The 20,140-nt window shown below is 48.9% G+C and overlaps 1 protein-coding gene across 2 annotated transcripts in view; it reads left to right on the plus strand.

Annotated features, from left to right (window-relative positions):
- The window catches only part of Kcnn3 (potassium calcium-activated channel subfamily N member 3), a 139,380-nt gene that overhangs the window by 36,260 nt on the left and 82,980 nt on the right, over positions 1-20,140 (plus strand). The window contains exon 2 of one of the 2 annotated variants that reach the window (XM_051198932.1): positions 3,710-3,805. The exons of the other annotated variant lie outside the window; for it this stretch is intronic. Coding sequence (XP_051054889.1) covers positions 3,710-3,805 — 96 coding nt within the window. The remainder of the gene's footprint in view (positions 1-3,709; positions 3,806-20,140) is intronic. 2 annotated transcript variants of the gene reach the window in all.

Genomic DNA, 20,140 nt, shown 5'->3' on the forward strand with positions numbered 1-20,140 from the left:
ACGTTCTGTTTTCATGACTGTCCTAGCCTCTATCACTGGCGGCTCAGGTGGTCTGAACCACTTGAATATCCTTGAGCCTGTAGGACCGGCTGGATTTTCAAATGAGTGCTGGAGAGATAGCCCAGTGGTTAAGAGTGCATACTGCTTTTTCAGAGGACCAGAGTTTGGCTCCTAACACTCATATTGGGGGGCTGACTCCCTCTCCCAGACTCTGTGGATGCTGCACACACATGTACATTCATATTTTTAAAATAAAGGTAAAATCTTTATATATAAAAATGTCCCTCCACCAATAGGATGTACCCTACGTATCCTACATGTTGGGAGTATTTCTTTGTTGCTGTACGTCCTCAGACATGGGAGTCGGCCACAGGACTCCTCACGGCCAGCCAGTCAGTTTTAAGGCCACAGATGGAGTGTGTTGGGGCACAGCGGGTGTGGCAGGTGCCTCCACCATGTGGTGTTTGGTGACTAATTAGTCAACCTGTGTCATTGGTGTCACCTGAAGAGTCACATCAATTTCAAGCTTCATTGGAGTTCAAGTGGTAAAGAAGATGATAGTTCAACATTTTAGGGAATAGGAAATGTTCCTGATCCAGCTAGACTTTTTGACATATTCTCCAGGTGTTAGAAAAACAAGTCCATGTTTTTCTTTTATTGACATGTGATGAGATCTCAAGGATGTCTGTAAAGTCTTCAGGGTCCCTGTCAGTCCAGCATGTAGTGCTATCTCCCTGCAGGCCGCTGCTGGCCCAGCAGGCCACACCAGTCAAAACCTCTGAGCAGGTGGGAGCTGCCTTTTAATGGAAAAACTTCAACTTTGGGGAGAAATGGAAGAGGCTCAAAGGAGAGGAGACAGCATCTGGACCCTGTCCCTTTACCTCTTCCCCTAAAAATGATGGAAATAGACACAGATCCTGATGTTAGCTCATTTGTTTGCCAAGAAAATAAATTAGAGGTGGAAGTGTGCCACTGATCACAAGCCTTCCCGGGACAGGCGTGATGCTGTCCACATGCTTCTGGGCCCTCTGACAAGGCCCTTATGGTCATTTCTGGCTGGGGAGCACTGTGAGCTGTCCCAGCTCATCCCTGTAGGGAAATTCATCTTGTCCCACAACAACCGGAGTGCCCCTGTGCTTCCTAACGTTTCTCCTCAGCCCCAGCTGGGTCTGGGAAACACGTCAAGTAGGCTTTCAAAGGCTGGAACTTTCGGAGGGTCAGAACTGTGCTCTGTTTCTTCTTGGAGCTCATGTTGTATCAGCAAAGCACCAGGATTCCCTGACACCCCTATACTCATAGGCTCAAGACAGAACTCCAGGCTACTCTTCTTTCTGAAGAACGCAGAAGATGCCGAGTAGGCTCAGAGCTGTGATGGGATTCAGGACCTCTATCTTGTGTGGCTAGTGCTCTACCACTAAGCCCCACCCCCCAGCCCTTGGCCACCTTTGGGTAGTACAGAATGGAGACATATCTCCATAGCTGGACTGTATAGTGTAATTAAGTGAGAGTTTATGCAAGAAGACCCACTGAAAACCTCTGGCGGGTGGGACCTCACTGTCATCCTCCAGCATGGGCCACAATGTGTGTGTGGGGTCTAGCAGGTGCTGAACAAGCAAGAACTGGTTGAAATTGTTATGGAAAAGTAAATGAATAAGAACTTGGGATGCTGAGGCAGGAAGATGGTAATTTTACATACCTGGACCTTGTCTCAGAAAACAACAGAACAGGGTCTCAGGAAGATGGCTTCACGGGTGAAAGTGGTTGCCATGTAAACCTAATGACCCGAGTTCAATCCCTGGACCTCACATGGAAATGGAAGGTCCTCTGGCTCCCACATGCACGTTCTAGTACAGGTGCATGGCTGCTTGCCATGTGTGCACCCCGTAACAGGTAATACAAACAATCAAACAAACACCCAAAGTATGAGTGAATGAACTAATGTGTTATTTCACTTACAGCTCCAGGGATAATTTGTGCCTGGCATAAAATGGGCCTCAGTGATTGTGTCAGGGAAATGAGGGATGGGCAGACACACCAGAGGCAGCAGCTCCCGTTCTATGTTATCCACAGTGGGTGGTGGAGAGCATCAACATGGGCGCCTGCTAGTCCTGAATTCAAGGATCAAGCTGTCCTCTGAACTACGGTGGCTTTGTTGGATCACTGTAGTGAGAAATCCACCCTGCCTGCACCCGTTGCACTGACCACAGGTGGGCACGGGGTGGATCTCTCACCACAAACCTTAAAGCCTTGCTCTGCGGGTCCAAATACCTTTCCCCTCTGCTAGTCATGTCCCTTCCCCCTTAGCTATTTCAGCTCTACTCTAAGACTCATCTGGCAGTGAATCTTATCTTGCCGTTGAAATGCTTCCATTGTTATCTTAAAAATCTTAGCTGACATGTAGTATTTGTACACTTCTATGGGAGCTTTGATACAGACTTTAAAACATGTGTGTAATGACTGATCAGGCTGGTAAGCAGCCCTCCCCTCAAACATTGTGCAGTTCTATGTGATAAGAATGCTTGTCCTTTTCTAGTTATTTTGCAATGTGCCACAGGTGGTTATAACCATAGTTACTCAGCATAGAAAAGTAGAGTCAGTCTCTCTTACCTGATTGTGTTTTGGTCTCTTGTCTCGATCAGCCGTTTAGGTCTATGTAAGGGAATTTCCACGAGCATTCCTATTTCCTAGTAGAGTTAGTACAGGGCAATGTACAGTGTTCTGGCCTGGGGGTCAGAGGCTATGGCTTTGAACTCTGGCCTAAGCCACTCATCCGTCTGGGCATGTAATTGCTATTAAGGCGGGGTGTGCAGAAATTGTACATTATTGACTACCCTTGAGGATAGCACTGTTTCTTTGGTCTCCCTCAGCTCTCAGAACCATAGAGAGATCCCACAATGGTGCTTGGAAATGCTGCCTGACCTGTGAACCACTTTTGCTCAGGGCTGTATGTATCCTGTGTCCCTTTAGAAGGGCTTTGACTGAGGGGGCAAAATGTAAAGGCAGACAGCACTCAGTAAGCTGAACTGGTGCAGACACCTTGATGGTCACGCAGCTCTGAGTAGCTGGGGCAGGCTGTGGACCCACCTGACAGCCAGAGAGCTAATGCACAGATAATAGCCTTTCCGAGCCACCGGGGCTGAAGCTGCAGGGAGCATCCTCTGCCTTGACCAGCAGGCCACCACAACCTTCACCTCCCCAGGATCCCTTTCTGCTCTTTGCAGACCCCTCAGCCATCCAGTAGTTCTGCTGTTATCTTCATCTTTCTTTCCAGCCTTTGTCTTAATCCAGGAGGTAGAGAAGCTACCAGGACCTTCTGGTTCATTCCTAACAGAGCTCTTCATGACCAGGGACTTCAGACATTTCTAGTTTGTATTAAGATAGAGACAAAAAAAAAAAAAAAAAAAAAAAAAAAAAAGAATTAACAATCATGTGACTTATGAGCATGGAGGCCAACATTCAGCTCATCAATAACCAGAATCTAGCCAGGTGTCACAGGCATAAAACACTGTGCCCCTAGGGGATCATTCTGGGAATGCAAGAATGTTTTCTCCTCAAAAGCAAAAGCTCAGAAGGGGCAGCCCAGGCTCAGGCTAACTTCATGCTCCACCCTGCTCCCAGGAGGGAATAAGGACGCTCCATTCTCTGCTCTAACTGTTTGCTGTTACACCCCTTCAATGACACCCTAACTCTCTTTCCCTCTCTCCTGCAGGATTCCATGTTTTCGTTGGCCCTGAAATGCCTTATCAGTTTATCCACCATCATCCTGCTTGGTTTGATCATCGCCTATCACACAAGGGAAGTCCAGGTATGTCCCTTCACTTCAAGTAGTAGGCCATTCTCCTGCCTTGATCTGGCCTGAACCTACCCACCTTTAACCCAACATGAGCGATTTTACAAGATGGTGTCCAAAATTTTGGCTCTTCTCTTTCTCTTTGGATCCTTAAGGAGGGTGTCTTGAGGCTATCCTGTGACCTTAGAACAATAGAGACATTATTTTCTCTCTGGTGACCTCATGGTGGGCTTATGGCTTCACGACTGATCTCCTACACACACACACACACACACACACACACACACACAGAGAGAGAGAGAGAGAGAGAGAGAGAGAGAGAGAGAGAGAGAGAGAGAGACCAGCAAGGAGCCTGCATGTCTGAATGTGTGGAGTCTACCTCTGAAGACGCCAGGCTAGGAAGCACCATTTTCTAGATTCAGTGGATATGTGATGTGGTTGAGGATGCCTCTTGTTTCTGACTGTCTGGGATGACTCAGTACTCTGGGAAATATTTCCTGGATATCTGGGTATTCTTCCAGCTTGGCTGATACAGGGAGGATAGTTTAACTTGGACTGTGAGAGTAATGCTGGAGTGAGTGGACCTGGGCATCCTCTCCTGACAGTGAATCATCATCCCCTGCCCCCTTCCCTGATCTGCTCACTGCTGACCCAGGTCATCCCAAGTATCCAGATGTTTCTGATCGTGTGTGTGTGTGTGTGTGTGTGTGTGTGTGTGTGTGTGTGTGTGTGTGTGTGTGTGTGTGAATCTGGACACTTCCCTGGTTCTCTGGCCAGAGGAACATAGTCAGAATCACATCTGGGCAGCAAGAAGAGATTGACGAAGACCAGAGCTCAAGATGCAGAAAGACAGGGGTGGAGTCTTGCCATGACCTCTTCTTACAGCATGTTTTTTGCTAGCCCTGTGACCTTTCTGAGTCTCAGCCTCCTCACCTGGAACACAGAGGCTTTACCCCAGCTTTGCTGGGCTACTGTGAGGGAGGAACAAGAGAGTAAGGTGTATGAGTAAATGCTAGTCAGCAAATGCTGGGAAACTCTGGTCCGTTTGTTTCTCATTGTCCTGGCACAGATGTATCATGGGGAGCCTTCTGGTCCCTAAGTGAGGTCCAGCTTCTGGCCCAGTGCTGGAGTTGCTGTGGCTGGACGGGATATAGTGGTTTTGACTCTAGGCTTTCTGGGCAGGACTCACAGTATTCCAGTGACACGAGGACACCCATTTAGAGTCTGTACTCTTGAGCTTTTGTAGAATCTTGTGTGCTTAGACTGAGCTATTGCTTTGAAGGCTGAGTAGAGAGGTCACTGGGCAACTCCCTTTGCTGAGTTCAAACTGGACAAAGCTGCTGGACTCGAATCCACACTATTGTCTGACAGATCTCAGAAAGTAGCCAGTACCATAATTGAAGAAGACCCCTGGGCCATGGCAGTCTCCAGTGTTGACTTCAGCCCAGGTTCCACGCTGCCTGGAAGTTCTGAGGCTCGTCAACCTCTGGGTGTCCTCATGTTCTCGTCTGTAGGGAGGCACGTGGTTCGGCATCACCCTGGCTTGTCTGGGAAGTTGTCACAGAGGCCAGATTGAAAAAGAAGAACCAAAACTCAGTTGGACCCAGGTTGGAACAAAGGGCAGACGGCGGTTCCCAGCACACATGGACTTCCTATTTCTGCCCCAGGCATCATGAGGGAAGAGGGAAGTCCCTGATTCTCCTCTTTCCTGCTTCAGGTCCACAGCCCTGACTTAGTGATGCTGGTCCAGGGGCAGGTCATGCTGCTGGCAATCATCTAGTCCACCCTCAGCTTAGAACCTCTGTCTAAGTTGTAACCACACTCTCTGGCTCACTTACTTTGGCCCAACACTCACAGTTTTAGAGAAACAAAGTGAAATGGTGGGCTTTGAATTTTTAAATTGATTGTTGTTTTGGTTTTAGCTTTTTGGTGTTGGGTGTAGTTCTGGGGACGGAACTCAGGGCCATGCCCTGTCAGGCTCTGCCTCTAATCTACACTCAGCCCAGAGGAGTGGCTTTGACTTCTAGCTCAGATACTGCAGCTTGAATGACCTTGGGGTGACAGTAAACGCTCAGTTTCCCTACCAAAGAATGGGGGTCCTGCCACCCACTTCGCTGAATTCTTAAGGGTGATGAGATGGTATAGAGTGCAGTGTGGTTTCTAGAAATGGAAACTTCACCCCCTTTCCTTTTACACACACTCCTGCCTTCTAGCTTCTGGCTGCATCTTGGAACATGCCAGGTGGGACAGTGGCATGGTCTCTAGCCTTGCTGTGCACTACTGGCAAGTGTTGGCTTTCCTCCTGTTGTGGCTGACCTCACTTCCCGTGACCCAGCCCTTCATGCTGTGCCCACTGACTCCCGAGGGGCATCACGAGTGTCTTCACCTTTACAGTCACACTCTCTCTACAGCTGCCTGCGCCGTGAATGGTTTAGGTCCAGAGAGTCAGCAAGAGAGGTGTTCCCATCTGTACCTCACCCTGCCAAACTACAGTTTTCTGCATGATGGCTTCCCTCACACTGGAGACAATGATGTCATTAATATTTGCATTTCTAAAATATGTACAATGCCTGACAGGAAGCTGGTGTTTGCAGCACAGTTTTGAATAGAAGGTTCTGGACTCAAGAGCTCTAGTTTCTAAAACTAGTTCCATCATTATTTTGCTTTGTGGTTTTGGGCCACAAGGAAACTCCCTCTTGTCATTAGGGTCCTAGGCCCCTGGTTTTAAATTCCCAGGCCAGGAACGGATGCTCACCATTCAGGGCCCTGGTTACTGAGTGTCTGTGGAGGGGCTGCCCACTATGTGACTGACAGAATTTCCAGGGGGAACAATGGAAATACTTTCCTCAGGGCAGGTCAGCCGCTGCTGCAGTGAGCAGGGTAGCAAGCCTGTGGCTGTCCCATCTTCTAATCATAGAGGGCCACATTCTGTCTGCGGCCACCCACCTAGCACAGGACCTGATGGGCTCTGTGAGCACTATGGTGACAGAACTGACCTCGCTGAGGCCCCCTTTCTGCTGAGAGGGAAGGAGCCAGCTTTTTTGGAACTTGCTTCCAGCCCCAGCCTTGTCTCTGGAACAGCAAGGAAAGCGCCATGATTGCCACATGGCCACTTCTGTTGTTGAAGGCGCCGCTCTGCCCTTCTTCAGCCTTTGCCTCTTGTGGCGCTTTGGAGTGGAGCTCTGAAAGACCGGGGTACCTTTTATCCCTAAGCCAGTGTATCCTGAAAGAAAAACACAAAAGCTATGCATTTTGGGCACCCACCAAAACATACCCAGGAGCCACGCTTGTTCGTGGACAATTCACTCGCTGCTGTGTCAATTACGCTATACCTGCACAAGACTTGGCTGCTCTACAGCCTTCTGGCCCTGCCCTCCATTGCCCACGCAGCTCAGTTATTTATTCAGCAAGGGCTTTAGTGAGGCTGCTCTGTGCACAGCCTGTGCGGAGCTCTTCTCCCTGGGCTAGAAACCCTGACATCACCATCGCTGCCCTGAGGGGTTGTCAGCGTCGACCGTGTCTGCCGCTGTCCTAGAAGACAGGCTACCAGGTTTCTGGTAACAGGGATGTCAGATCAGTTCAGCTTGGGTTCAAGCCAGACTCTGTCACCTTTTGGGGTAGGGGTATATGGTGACCTTTAGAAAGTTCCTTACTCTTCCTTTACTCTGTTCTTTTCCTGTAAAGTCAGACAGTGGTAGTCCCTGCCACAAAGACTGCTGCCCAGGTCAAATCGGAGCATTATGAAAATGCCTACATAGAGTCCAGAATGGCTGGCTCACAGGGTGGAAAGGGTGGGTGTCTGTCTCAATCACACCCTATTGCTGTGAAGAGACCCTATGAGCAAGGCTACTCTTACAAGAGAGAGCATATGACTGGGGACTTGCTTACAGAGCTTACAGTCCATTATCATAATGGCGGGGGACATGGCCGCGTGAAAGGCACTGGAGCAGTAGCCGAGAGCTACACCTGATCTGTGGGCGAGAGAGAGAGACAGAGAGAGACAGAGAGAGACAGAGAGAGATAGAGAGAGAGAGAAGAGAGAGAGGCAGAGAGAGACAGAGAGAAAACAGAGAGAGAGAGAGACAGAGACAGAGAGGCACAGAGAAGACAGAGAGAGACTGGGTCTGGCATGGGCTTTTGAAAGCTCAGTGACACACTTCCTCCAGCAAGGCCACGCCTTCTATTTCACCTCAAACGGTCCCACTCCCTGGTGACTAAGCATTCAGATATCCCAGCCTATGGGGGCCGTTCTCATTCCCACTTCTCATTCCCACTGCCGCGGTGTCCCAAACAGAAGCCCTGGGGGGAAACTGCAGTGTCCACTCAGAACCCATCAAGGCTGTGGCCATGGGCAGTGGGCAGCTCCACTGCAGAAGGTGCAGGCTCTGTGGCATCTGTTTGTCTTGCTGACAGGTTTTGAAAGGTTCTGTAGGCAGCAGCAGTAATCAGGAAAGAGTGTCAAGCTGGAGGGATATTTACATTTTCGACATGCTCTTGGCAGTTGCTGGCAAGTGTTAGAAGGGTCAATTTCAGAGGCAGGAAGACAGCTCGAAGCTGATTGCAACACCCAGGTGAAGAATAGTGGTTCCTGACCAGGGCGAGTACAAGGATGAGGACGGGAGGAGGGAACACACATTAGAGATGCTGAGCGAATGGAAGCACAAGACTTGGTTACCAATTAGGGTGGTTATATTCTCTGCAGGGCGAGAGGAGTCTCCCGACTGCTTGGGTAACTCAGTGCTAGAGAGCGCCACTCATTAAAACTGAAAACACAGAGGGAGGTCAAGGTAGGAATGATGTTGGGTTCTACTCCGGGCATAGGAGGGGCCTCTAGCTGCCTCCATCGAGGGAATGGGAGCTAATGATGCAGGATAGTTAGGAATGGATGTGGCAGGGGCAGTGAGTTAAGAGGAGGGCACAGGGCGGAGTCCTCAGAGGAACCTTGACAGGTGATAAATAGGTGGTGGAGGAACTCCCAGGAGACTGAGGCTGACAGCTAAAGACCACAGGAGGGGAGGAGAGGGGATCCATTGCACCTGCCATGTGCGGGACTGAAGAACACATTTGTCCTCTGCTTTGAGTTATGCTTTGTCAGGGCGGTCATTGGGAATGGCAGCGTGGGCGAGGGCCGGGGTGAACAAGTGGAGACAGTGCGTATAGGTGCTCTGCCTTTGTGGACGGACTGTGAGCAAGGAGCCAGCTGTGAGGGAGAGGGAATAACCAGGGCTTACCATCTGGTCCAGGAGCATCCGAGTGGTGAAGGGTAGAGTGTCCCAGGGAGGAGGCGCCGGGCATCGGCTAGGAATATGGATAGCAGTGAAGTTCACATCACAAAGCCCCTGGACAGAAGCTGCAAGCACCATCAGTTACAGCTTGTTCTATTTCATTAGCTGACTCCATGGATAGTGTTTAACTACTCCTGTTTGGGAGTGTCGATCCCTTCAAGATCTCACCTAAGCCTCCATACACTTCTGTAGTTTCCTCCTTTGTGACAGAAACATAACGATAGTGATAAGGTAAGAGCCCTCAACTTTATGAATTTGGAACAAAAGGGAACCAAATTGGAGATTTTTCATTTATGAGGTATATAAAAGTGAATTTTTTATTAAATACCAATAGGGTTCCCATAAGCCGGGGAACTTATTTAAAATTATAGGATATAAATTATAGTCAAGAGACAGCTAACATTGTAAAGGGCTCACCCCTTGTGGTGTGATTGTCTAGGAAATCCAAGCAGCCTCCTGGGTAGACACAATGCGCTGTCACCAAGACATGATATGCATGATGCAGGAGGTGTCATTGGTGCAGACTCTTTGGGGTCCCTTTGCTAAATAGGTTAGTGGCGTCTTCTCATCAGGACACAGGCAGAGAGTTCAGTCCTGCTCTTTGCTTCCCCTTTCCTATAGAAGCATGGACTCAAATGCTGACCCTAAGAGGAAAGATGACAGCTGGGTTCTGTACTGACTTCTCTAAATTAGTGAATTTACCCTCCTAGAATTTATAACACTAAGCCTGCATGTCCATCTCAATAATCATAATTCTCTCCTAACTCCTATCTCTGGGATGTGTCTGACCCACACCTTGAGCTACCTGACCCAAGGTCATAAGCACCATAGAAGATGTGTGTGACAGTCCATGTGGCACAAGGGAAGAGGGAGTGGGGCGTGTCTCCTGAGGGGTGATGCTGGGCCCTGTGATCACTTGGAGCACAGACCTTGTATGCTGGAGACAGAGCTGGCCTGGAGCAAATCAGAGGGCTAAGGAGAGGAGGAGGAAGTCATGCTTGTCTTCCATGGGAGCTAGATACAGATAGACCATAGACCATCCTGATGGTATGTCTGGCTGATTGACTGATGAATTTGAGGTTCTGATTCTGGGGCTGAGGAGGTGACTCAATAAAGTGTTTGTCACCCAACCATGTGGACCTGAGCTTGGATCCTCAGCACCCACATAAAACAATGGGGTTGGTGTGGTGTTTGCAACCTATCTGGGGGGTGGCGTATGTGGTGTGTGTACGTGTCTGTGTGTGTATGTCACTCTGTGTGTGTCTCTGTATGTGTATGGTATGTGTGTGTGTGGTGTGTGTGTCTGTGTCTGTGTGTATATGTCTTTCTGTGTGCGTGCGTGTCTCTGTGTGTATGTGTGTGTCTGTCTGTATGTGTATGACTGCGTGTACATGTGCCTCTCTCTGTGTATTTGTATCTCTCTCTCTCTCTCTCTCTCTCTCTCTCTCTCTCTCTCTCTGTGTGTGTGTGTGTGTGTGTGTGTATGTGTAGACAGGTGGATCTCTAGAGCTCATCAGCCAGGCTTGTTAGCCAAACTGAGCTGCAGTTTCAGTGAGAAACCCTGCTTCAAAGAGTAAGGTGGAGAGCAGCTAAGGAAGACATCTGTCTTTGTTTGGGTTTCTACTGCAGCAATAAAACACTATCATCAAAAGCAGCTTGGGGAGGGAAGGATTTATTTTGTCCTCCAGCTTATAGTTCATCATCCAAGGAGGTAAGGACAGGAACTCAGACAGGAATCTGGGTGCAGGAACTAATGCAGAGGCCGTGGAAGAATACTGCTTACTGGTTTTCTCAGCCTGCTTTCTTATATCATCCAAGACTACCCACCCAGGGTGGCACCACCCTCTGTAGCATGGGCCCACCACATCCATCATCAGTCAAGGGAAATGCACCATAGACTTGTCTATAGGCCATTCGTGATCATTTTTTTTTTCAGTTGAGGTTACCTCCTGCAGTGAAGTGAACACAAAACTATCCTGTGTGAAGTGGACACAAAACTAATGTTGACCTCTGTCCTCCACATGCATGTGAGCACACACAAGGACCTCTCTCTCTCTCTCTCTCTCTCTCTCTCTCTCTCTCTCTTACACACACACACACACACACACACACACACACACACACACACACACACACGAAATGAATTGCCAGCTGAGTCCTTGAGATCTGAAGACCCTGGGTAGACATCTCAGCTTGGTTTGTTCTCAGGGCATCAGCTCAATCCCCATGTGACCAGCACAAAGGAGGCCAGAGCTCAGATGGTTGTGGTACGGAGGGGGTACCTAGCCTGACCAGGACATGCTTCGCAGCAGCCTCTGCCAAGTTTATGCCTATCTCCTGTTCCACTTTCATTAACACTCCACTACTGATAAATCATAGCACATGCAGGAAATTGAAAATGGGGAGTGTGTTCCGGGGGCTCACCGCAGTGCAGCTAATCTGGGGTCAGCCTGTGCTTTGTAGGGCTGGAGAGAAGGAAGGGAGGGGAGGGCCTGCCATGAAGACACATGCCTGCAATCCCAGCATTTAGGAGGAGGCAGGAAGAGGGGAGGCTTGGGTTACAGTGTGAGTCCATGTCTCAGTGAAGGAGGAAGGGGGGCTGCGAGGCTTTGGGGGGGCAGGGAGAACGCAACTGCCTGCCTGGGTGGTGGTGTCACTGCACTTAGCCTGTGCTTTGAAATCTGGAAGTGATTTCATAGACTTGTCGGTTTTACCATCTTCACCTTTAGCCTGATTCCTCCTCTAGGACTGGCCAGCCACCTCTAGACCCCAAGCAAGGTGCCTGTGTAGTCCATGACTTAGCCTTAGCTCTTTTGCCTGGCTGACTGGTGGATTGTAAATGCCTGTTCATGCAAGCTCCTCGTCCCTAGATATGGGCTCCATGATGGTGGGCCTGCATGAGTTCATCAAGAGCTGAGAACTCAGGCAGATAGGTGCGGTCTTTCTTCCTTCTGTGGGGAAAACTCATCTCCAAAAGGCTTGATGGGCCTAAGTCCACAGTGTGGACTTCTGGCCCATGATTTTTCTATCTCAAAGGATTGTGAGCTGATCTTTCCCACTGTGGTTCTCCGTGTGCTACTCTGGTTAGCCTAACCCAGACCCAGGACCAGTTCACTTAGATCTGCCCCTGGCCATTAATTGCCATGGTTACCATATCAGTCCTGATGGTCAATTTCTATCTAACAATGTGTCTTTAGTTGCAACATATTTAAACACTTGAATTTAACCCTTTTGCCTCACAGAGGGGTTCCCGGCCTCTGCTCCTCTTAGTAAGTGTGAAAGTACCTGCTCTGCCCTGACTGCTGGGGTGAGGGCACAGCCAGGCTCCCTCTTGGCTGTCTGGGCTGACTTTCAGTTTTATGACTGGGAAATGCATTCTGAGTCATACTGTTTCCTGACAGAGTGTGTGCTGTGTTTATTAAAGGTATGAAAACCCATACCCTGCCTGGGCATGTTGGGACTTGTCCCAGCCACTTAGACAACTCCAGATTTCCCAAGTTCACTTGCTGGGAGTCATTGACTCTAGGGTAAATGCCTCTTTAAGTGTTGGAGTGAGTGGGGAGGGGTGTGTGCGTGCATGCATGCGTGCGTGTATGCGCTCGTGTGTGTGTGTGTGTGTGTGTGTGTGTGTGTTTACATTGGGTGTCTTTCTCTATCATTCTCTTGTTCTTCTGAGACTGGGTGGGTCTCTCATGGTTTCAGCTAGACTGGCTGGCCAGCAGATAGATCTCTAGGACCCACCTGTCTTGTGGACTTACAGGTGCATATGGCTGCCACACCCAGGTTTATGTGGGGGTTGGGGGCCTGAACTGAGGTCCTTATGCTTGATGCTTGCACAGCAAATACTTAACTCACAGAGCCACCTTCCCCGTTCTTCAAATTACTCTTGCCAAGTCTTCCAAAAGCTTCCTGGGCCCCAGAAATCCAGGGTGGTAGGGATTGTCCTCTGGCCTAGACCCTGACAGAGCCGCAGGGTGGATTAGTTCTGGAGGAGTAATGTTTGTAAGTGGGAGGTGACTCCTCCTTTTTTCTTCTCCCCTCACTGGCCTTAGACAGGCCCCGGCAGTCAGAATCTACCTGAATATGGGTTGCCTTGGAAACCACACACTTGTTTTCACCCTGAGCTATGTGAAGTGAGTGAGCATTGGATGTGTGGCTCAGGAGGGTTCAGCAGTGCAGAGCATCACCACACCAAGGGAACTGAGTGAGTGTAAGAGGCACAGTACCTGCCCCACCCCAGGGCTCTGGCTCCAATGAGCTCTGCACTGCTGTTTATGTTGGATTAGAGCCTGTGTCCAGGTTGTATGGAGTTTGATCGCTGTAGCCAGGCAGGCTACCACCAGCTCAACTTTATTATTATTATTATTATTATTATTATTGTGTTTGTAAACTAGAGAGTGGCTGAGAGCAGTTTGGGGGCAGTGACTGACGGTATGTGCTCAGGAGGTTCCTAGCAGGGCCAAGCTGAACAGCTTTGTCCTTTTCTCTTAACAGTCTAACCTCTTTCCCAGAAGCAGAATTGGACACCTGACTGATGGCCTCAAAGTTGATATAGAAAGCCATCAAAAAGACAGTTTGGGTTTTTTTGGCTCTTGTATTTTGTAATTTAAAGGAGACGTAGACTGGCCAGCCTCTCAAAGCCTTTAGGATAATTACAGTAGGTGGCCAAGCTTCGTTCCCACTCAGCTCCATCCTCCTATCTCCAAAGTCTCTGGGCTGCAAGCTCACCTCATGGAAAAACCTGTCTCTGACTCTGATGAAGTGCATGCCTATGGCTTTTCCAGAATTAATTCATCCCGTTTTGTATTGTTACTTTGTGTTTGTTTGTTTCTTTGTTTGAAGTAAAGGCTTACCTCTTGTGGGTTTTCTCACCTGGCCTAAGAGATGATCTGATTTCCAGATGTGTGCCACCATACCCAGCTATCTTCCTCCTATTATTTTTGGGGTGTTAATATAGGTGTCCTATGTAAGGCTCAGTACTCATAGACATTGATTCTCAGTTCTATGACTAGCTCACACTGAGAGAACACAACAGTACTCTATGGATGTAAGTATGTCACTTGGTAACACAACAGTAGCAGGTTCCTTCCTAGGACCTGTGACCTCAGGAGACATGGAGTTTGGATCAGGTTTACAATACCAGGCCTGGATTCTTCACTGTGGACCAAGTTTCAAATCCAATCCCAAAACAGTTGTCATCTCTATTACCTTTGTGCCTTTATGTTACTGGTGGGCACATCTTGTCTGGGAGATCAGTAAGGTAGCATGCAGGACTGGCTGCAGTTACCATTGATGCGTTTTCTTCCCCAGCAGCCTGGACAGCATCTTCCAGAACTATAAAAGCTAATCAGCAGGGAGGCAGCTTTCATGTTTGCCTGATTTCTTTATGCCGTTCAACCAAAGCACGTTGTACCTTCAGCACCTGGGTCTTACCCGTTAGTTCTCGTGGGAAACCAAGTACACGGCAATAGCTCGTGTTGTTTTAAAGGCCTTTGGGGCCTCCCTGATTCCTACACTTGGTACTGAGATTTTATTTAATAATCCATGACAAGTCTGACTACAGCTACCATTTTTAAGTGATGATCTTTCCCCACATGATGACAGCCCTTCACTAGCAATGTATATTAGCCCCACCGCACTGTGTCTGATTCCCCACAGGCTATGGAACCCCACCTTCCCGGGGTATGAGATTTGACAGCACCAGTAGGGCTCTTTGTACACTCCAGGTAGAGGAGCAGTACCATTTATGAGCTCAGTGAAGGCGGCATCTTCCTCTAGCCATCTCTGAGGTTGCTTGTTCAGTGTCTAACAATGGTGCTGTATACAGTAGGAGCTCAGTGATTTTACACTGGGCAAACAGAAACGGACTCTGAAGGCTTGGGAAATTGGAAGACACTATAGAATTTTACTGTATAGAGAGTTCTATACAATTGTTATTGCATTGTGCTGCCAAGAAAAGTCTGGTAATTCTAGTTTCCTGTTGGGCAAGGATCTAGTAAAGTGATGTTTTCCTATTTCTAAGAAGAAAGATGTTGAAATCAACACAGCTTAAATCCTTCTAATGCTAATTAGATTAAGGAAAGATGGGACCTGTCCTTTATTTCTCTTTCGTTAAAAGGACTTAGGTTAAGTTAGAAGACATTCTGTCACTCTGGTGCCTCCCCTGCCAGAAAGAAGGGATGCTCATGGGCAGTGGACCTGGTCCAGGTTGTGATTTTGTTATTTATTTATTTTTTCTTAAAAATGCTAGTAAAATCTATATAACATAAAATTGCCACTTTAGAATACAGTTCAATGGCATTAAGTTACATCCACACATGGTTCAAGAATGGCCACCAGACACCTCTACAACTGACTTTATCACCTTTGATGCAACTATGTGCCTGGGTATGAGATAGATTTGCTTCATGTCCTGATTTCCACAGGCATCATATATCATGCCAGCCTCTGACCCCACTCTGTGTAACACCCCTAGATCACAGGCTGGGGTCTCATTCCAAGCCTTGGTTTGGTAAGTGGCTTGCAACCACATCCATGACAATAGCAGCAACACCATGTATCCATTCATCTCTTGTGGACCAGGGATTGCGCCTTTGTTATTCCAGTTGTCCTTGTCAGCAGTCTTTTGTCTCAGTCAGTGAGGCTGAGAGAGGATAACTACCGGTTCAAAGTCATGTGGCTGATGAGAAGTCAAGCTAGCTTCCAATAGATGACCATCTCCAGGCCCTGCTTATGGGAGTGCACTTCACTCCTACCCCTGATTCCTGTGGTGTCTAGAAGTAGCTGGGAACATGGGTGAATCACAAGCACTCAGGCAGGTAACTGAGAAGAGTGAATGTGGTGGGCTCCAGGGCTGAAAAGCAACATAGATACGTTGGTCCTGCCTTTCAAACTCCTGAGGTCTTGCTAGCCACATCTCAACTTCTGCTATGCCATAGGAGGCTCCCCCTTCCACCTGTTAGAGCCTCTTTCTGGCTTCCCTGCCATCTTCCCCTTAGCTCCTACACTTGTCTAAGGATGGAGCCCAGTTCCTTGGGGGGAGGAGAAGGTTGTGGTGTTGGTGAAATGCTGGTGTTTCCCCGCCTGCCTTCCCCTTTGCTGTAAGTGCTAGTCTTTCTTGTAGATTGACTGCCTAGCTGAGTCCTATCAGTCTTGATTTTGCTTGCCTCCCTGTTCCTTTCTGGGGCTTGCACCCATTTCTTGTGCCCTTCTGTGCCTGTCTGGAGCCACTAGCTTCCTAGTCCCTGGGATATCAGGTTCATATTTGCTTCAACTCAAGGCACTGGGCAATCTGGGGTCTGCTGTAGATAGATGTCTTTGCTTGTTATAATCCCAAAGGTCAGGGACCTGCAGCCTCCTCAGGATCTCTGCTCATAGTGACAACTTCGCGCCAAACATCCTTGAGGGGATTCAGAACTTCCCAGCACCCCATCTTTCCAGGCGGAGCTCTGGCCCTGGTCCTGTCTGACTCTGCAGCTCTGACCAGGCCTAGGCAGAGGCGCCATGCTGGCTGCATGCACTGCTGTGTCCTTGCTTTCTCATTCTTTTGACCTTAGCTAAAGCTGGCTTCCTTGGCAGCTCACTGGTTCAGTCGAAGCCTGCTGTCCTCATTGAGCTGTTTATTTTTTAGCTGTTCACCTGTCTCTTTTCTCTCATTTTTGTTGTAGAGGCAGTCTTGTCTTTTTGGGGGGGGGGCGATGGTGTGGTTGTCCCCGTTAGAGTCCCTTGTATTCCTTCCGTCTCATCCTGCATCCCGTTCAGCAGCAAGATGTTTGGGCTCGTTCCAGCTTCCTGTTCTCACACACTGGATGAGCCTGGTGGAAGGGCTTCCTTTGTCCAAACCACTGAGATGGATGTGGAATCAGAAACTGAATCTGGGGCAGTACATCTTCTTTAGCTGGACTAAACAGAGGGAACTGAGATGAAAAAAGAAGCCCAAATATTTACAAGTCTTTTCTTCTAAAAATCAGTGGCCTCCCCTTGTACTGCAGTATCATGTGCCTGCCTACCACAGCTTTCCCATGCACACCATGCACATCTGTGAAACCCTCATCTCATGTACCCAATGCTTACAGTGCTTGGTGCTGGGTGAGAGCCCTGGGTCTGGGCTCTGGGTGACACATGACACTTGTCCATTTGGTAAAACTGTGTTGTAACAAGGTTGCCCCAACAGCCTGAGCCACAGGACAGTGTTGACACATAGCCACATGCCCTGTGCCTCTAATATTCCCAATTGCTCCACCACAGCAGCTGGGCTTGGCCCTTGCTGCTGACCTGTGACTAAGCTTGCCACAGCCACAAAGCAGGGATCAGTAGCCAGCCGTGGTGGAGCCATCTGCCAGGTGCAGAGCAGCCACAGCCTCCAAATTCAGACCGTGAGGCAGCATTACATGAGGACAGGCATGACTTCCAATGCCCCTGACACCTTCCTCCCCACAGACAGTACCCCTCACCTCTTCCTGGGTGATCTCCAAATGATCTCCAAAATCCCTGCGGGTTCTCTAAGATACGGTTTGTTAGAATATACAAGGAATGTAGCCATTTGAGAGCAAAGAGAAGTCTTCTCCACTTGAGTGTGTGGGATGGAGGTAGGGAGCAGAACACTTGCAATGTTTGTCTTCCTGCTGTTGTTAGAAATAGCAACTGTTCTCCACCTTGCCTGAGGACTGGACAAAGGTGATTAATTTCCTTGATACAGAGCTATTGAAGGTCTGTTCTGAGCCAAGCACCGCAGCAGGGACAGTTAGGCTCAGGCCCTAAACAGGCTTGTGATCTAGCCTGAGATAAACATCTTGACTGCAGGCACTGTGAAGGGCAAAGAGAGCCTTCCCACCTCGGTGGGAATTAGGACCTCACACTGGTGCTGAGGAGATGGTAGAAGGGTGGGCAGAGGCAGGGAGAGTCCTCTAGGGGGCGGAGTCTGCCAAGCAGCAGGGAGAGGTAGGAAAGCCTAGGGCTTTTAGGGGTGGAAATAGAGAGAGGTATAAAGGGACTGAAGAGAGGTGAGGACGTATGGGGCTGGGCCTCCCTGGTGAGTCTACAATGGTGGCAGTCGCAAAGTGCTTATAAGGACAAGGGATTGTGATCTGACAGAGGTAGGGGTGTTAGGGAATGTCTCCAAGCTGCTGTGGCAGAGATTTGAGGAAAGAATGTGAGTTCATCAATAGCTTTTCAAAGGCCCAAGGGGTAGGGAGAAGGTTATACATGTGAGGGGGTTGGCTACCTGGTCACAGGCATCAGCTGGGACTTCCACATTTGGGACTGTGTGTGTGTGCGTGTGTGTGCGTGTGCGTGTGCGTGCGTGCGTGCGTGCGTGTGTGTGTGTGTGTGTGTGTGTGTGTGTGTGGTGGGGGATAGGTTGAAAAATCTCTCTCATTGGAGACGGAGACTAAAGATGGCAGCTACCAGCTGCCCTTGTTTGAGGATCAGGAATGGCAAGTACCATCTCAGCCTAGAATCCTGAGATTCCAAAGCTCATGGATAGCATGCCCCCGGCAGGGCCTGCAGGAACCCCAGTGTGCCTGCACTGTCAGAACTTTCCAGATGGCTGTCGGGAGGTATGCCCACCCAGCCCGGCTTTACAGGATCCTTGGGATTTTACAGTTTTGCTGTTCTCGATTACCTCCACCTAAAAATACACCTGTCCCCAGCAGCCTTGGGAACCTAGGTTCTCCCAAAGGCAAGGTTTGAATCTTTTCTTGTCTTCAGGATCCAAACGTACCAGGTTGACCAGGTGGCCAGGAACTGTCACTGTCCCACGGTGTCAGCAGCGCGGGTTCCTGTGCAATGTCACCCACACTGGCATGAAACATCTTATTGTAGTGGGCTCACATAGGCAGGAGGAGGTGTGCTGCTTGGGTCTCGGTGGGAACTCGGGGCCATGGCTGTGGCCGGATCACAGAGCCAGGACCTCCTAGCTCAAACAGCTTGTTTCCATGTTTGCTTGTCTTCTCTTGCCTGCTTCTTCACACCTTTATGTACTCTCCAGCTCTCCTCTCTTAAATGTGTCCATCGCTTACCTTTTTTTTTTTTTTTTTTTTTTTTTTTTTTGGCATGGGAACATGCAGTGTTTGATGCTGTGGGGTTGATTCCCTGCGTCTGCATGCGCATGTGTGTGAGTTTTTGAAGCTGGATTGACAGGAATGGATTCTACAGCCTATACTTCCTGGCTCTGGAAAAGGAGAGAGGAAGACAGTGAGGGGCAGGATCTCTGAAGCAGAGGACGTTCTGATCTAGGTGTGCTTTGGGGATAAATTTAGTTCTCAAGGCTGCTGCGATGTTCTAATTGAGCAGGAGTCCTTGGGCACCCACAGTGGGGAGTGGCCATGTCATCCCTCACCTGCTGGCTCAACTTCAGGGACCACAGGAAACCCAAAGCTTTGGAATGTTATGTATTCAGAGCCACAGTACAGCAGCCCTGAGCTGACACGAGATGGATACGCAGCACTGGATTTCCTCCAGGCCCCTCTCTGGGTGCATTTCAGTTTTTATGGCTGGTACATCTCAAAGAGGAAATGCAGATTAATGGTATATACTGCCATGTTCTCATTTTCCCGGGATTAAATCAATAAGATCTGAAATATTCATTTGGCTTTTATGAAGAGAAAATGAGATATGGTATGGCATGGAATAGTCTAGATTTAGGTTTATGAGTTTGACTCTCAACCTCCACTGATTTGCTAGATTTCTCTGAATCTGTTTCCTTCCGTGTAGAATAGGCTGGCCATACACATGTGTTGTAGTATTAATTTAGAATATCACCGAGCCGGGAACAACAGGGAGTTTTGGTGAGTATTCTATTTTGCCTCCTCCTTGACTAGATCACCTTTTGCTTGTAACACAGGGTCCAGCTGTTGCCCATGGTTGGCGCCTGCTGAGGCATTCAGTTCATTCAGATGAGGGCTCTGAAGCCCTTCCTGGCCACACTCAGTTCTTTTCGTGGCTCTGGTCAGTACTCTCTCTAGGGACCTCCCTTCCTTACCCTTCTCCCACTCCCAGTATTAATGGTCACCCTGGAGCTGTAGGGAGCTTCTTGTTCTTCTTGCCCAAGACTGCCCAGTCCCCA

Source organism: Phodopus roborovskii, unplaced genomic scaffold (assembly GCF_943737965.1).
Source record: "Phodopus roborovskii unplaced genomic scaffold, PHOROB, whole genome shotgun sequence".
NCBI lineage: Eukaryota > Metazoa > Chordata > Mammalia > Rodentia > Cricetidae > Phodopus > Phodopus roborovskii.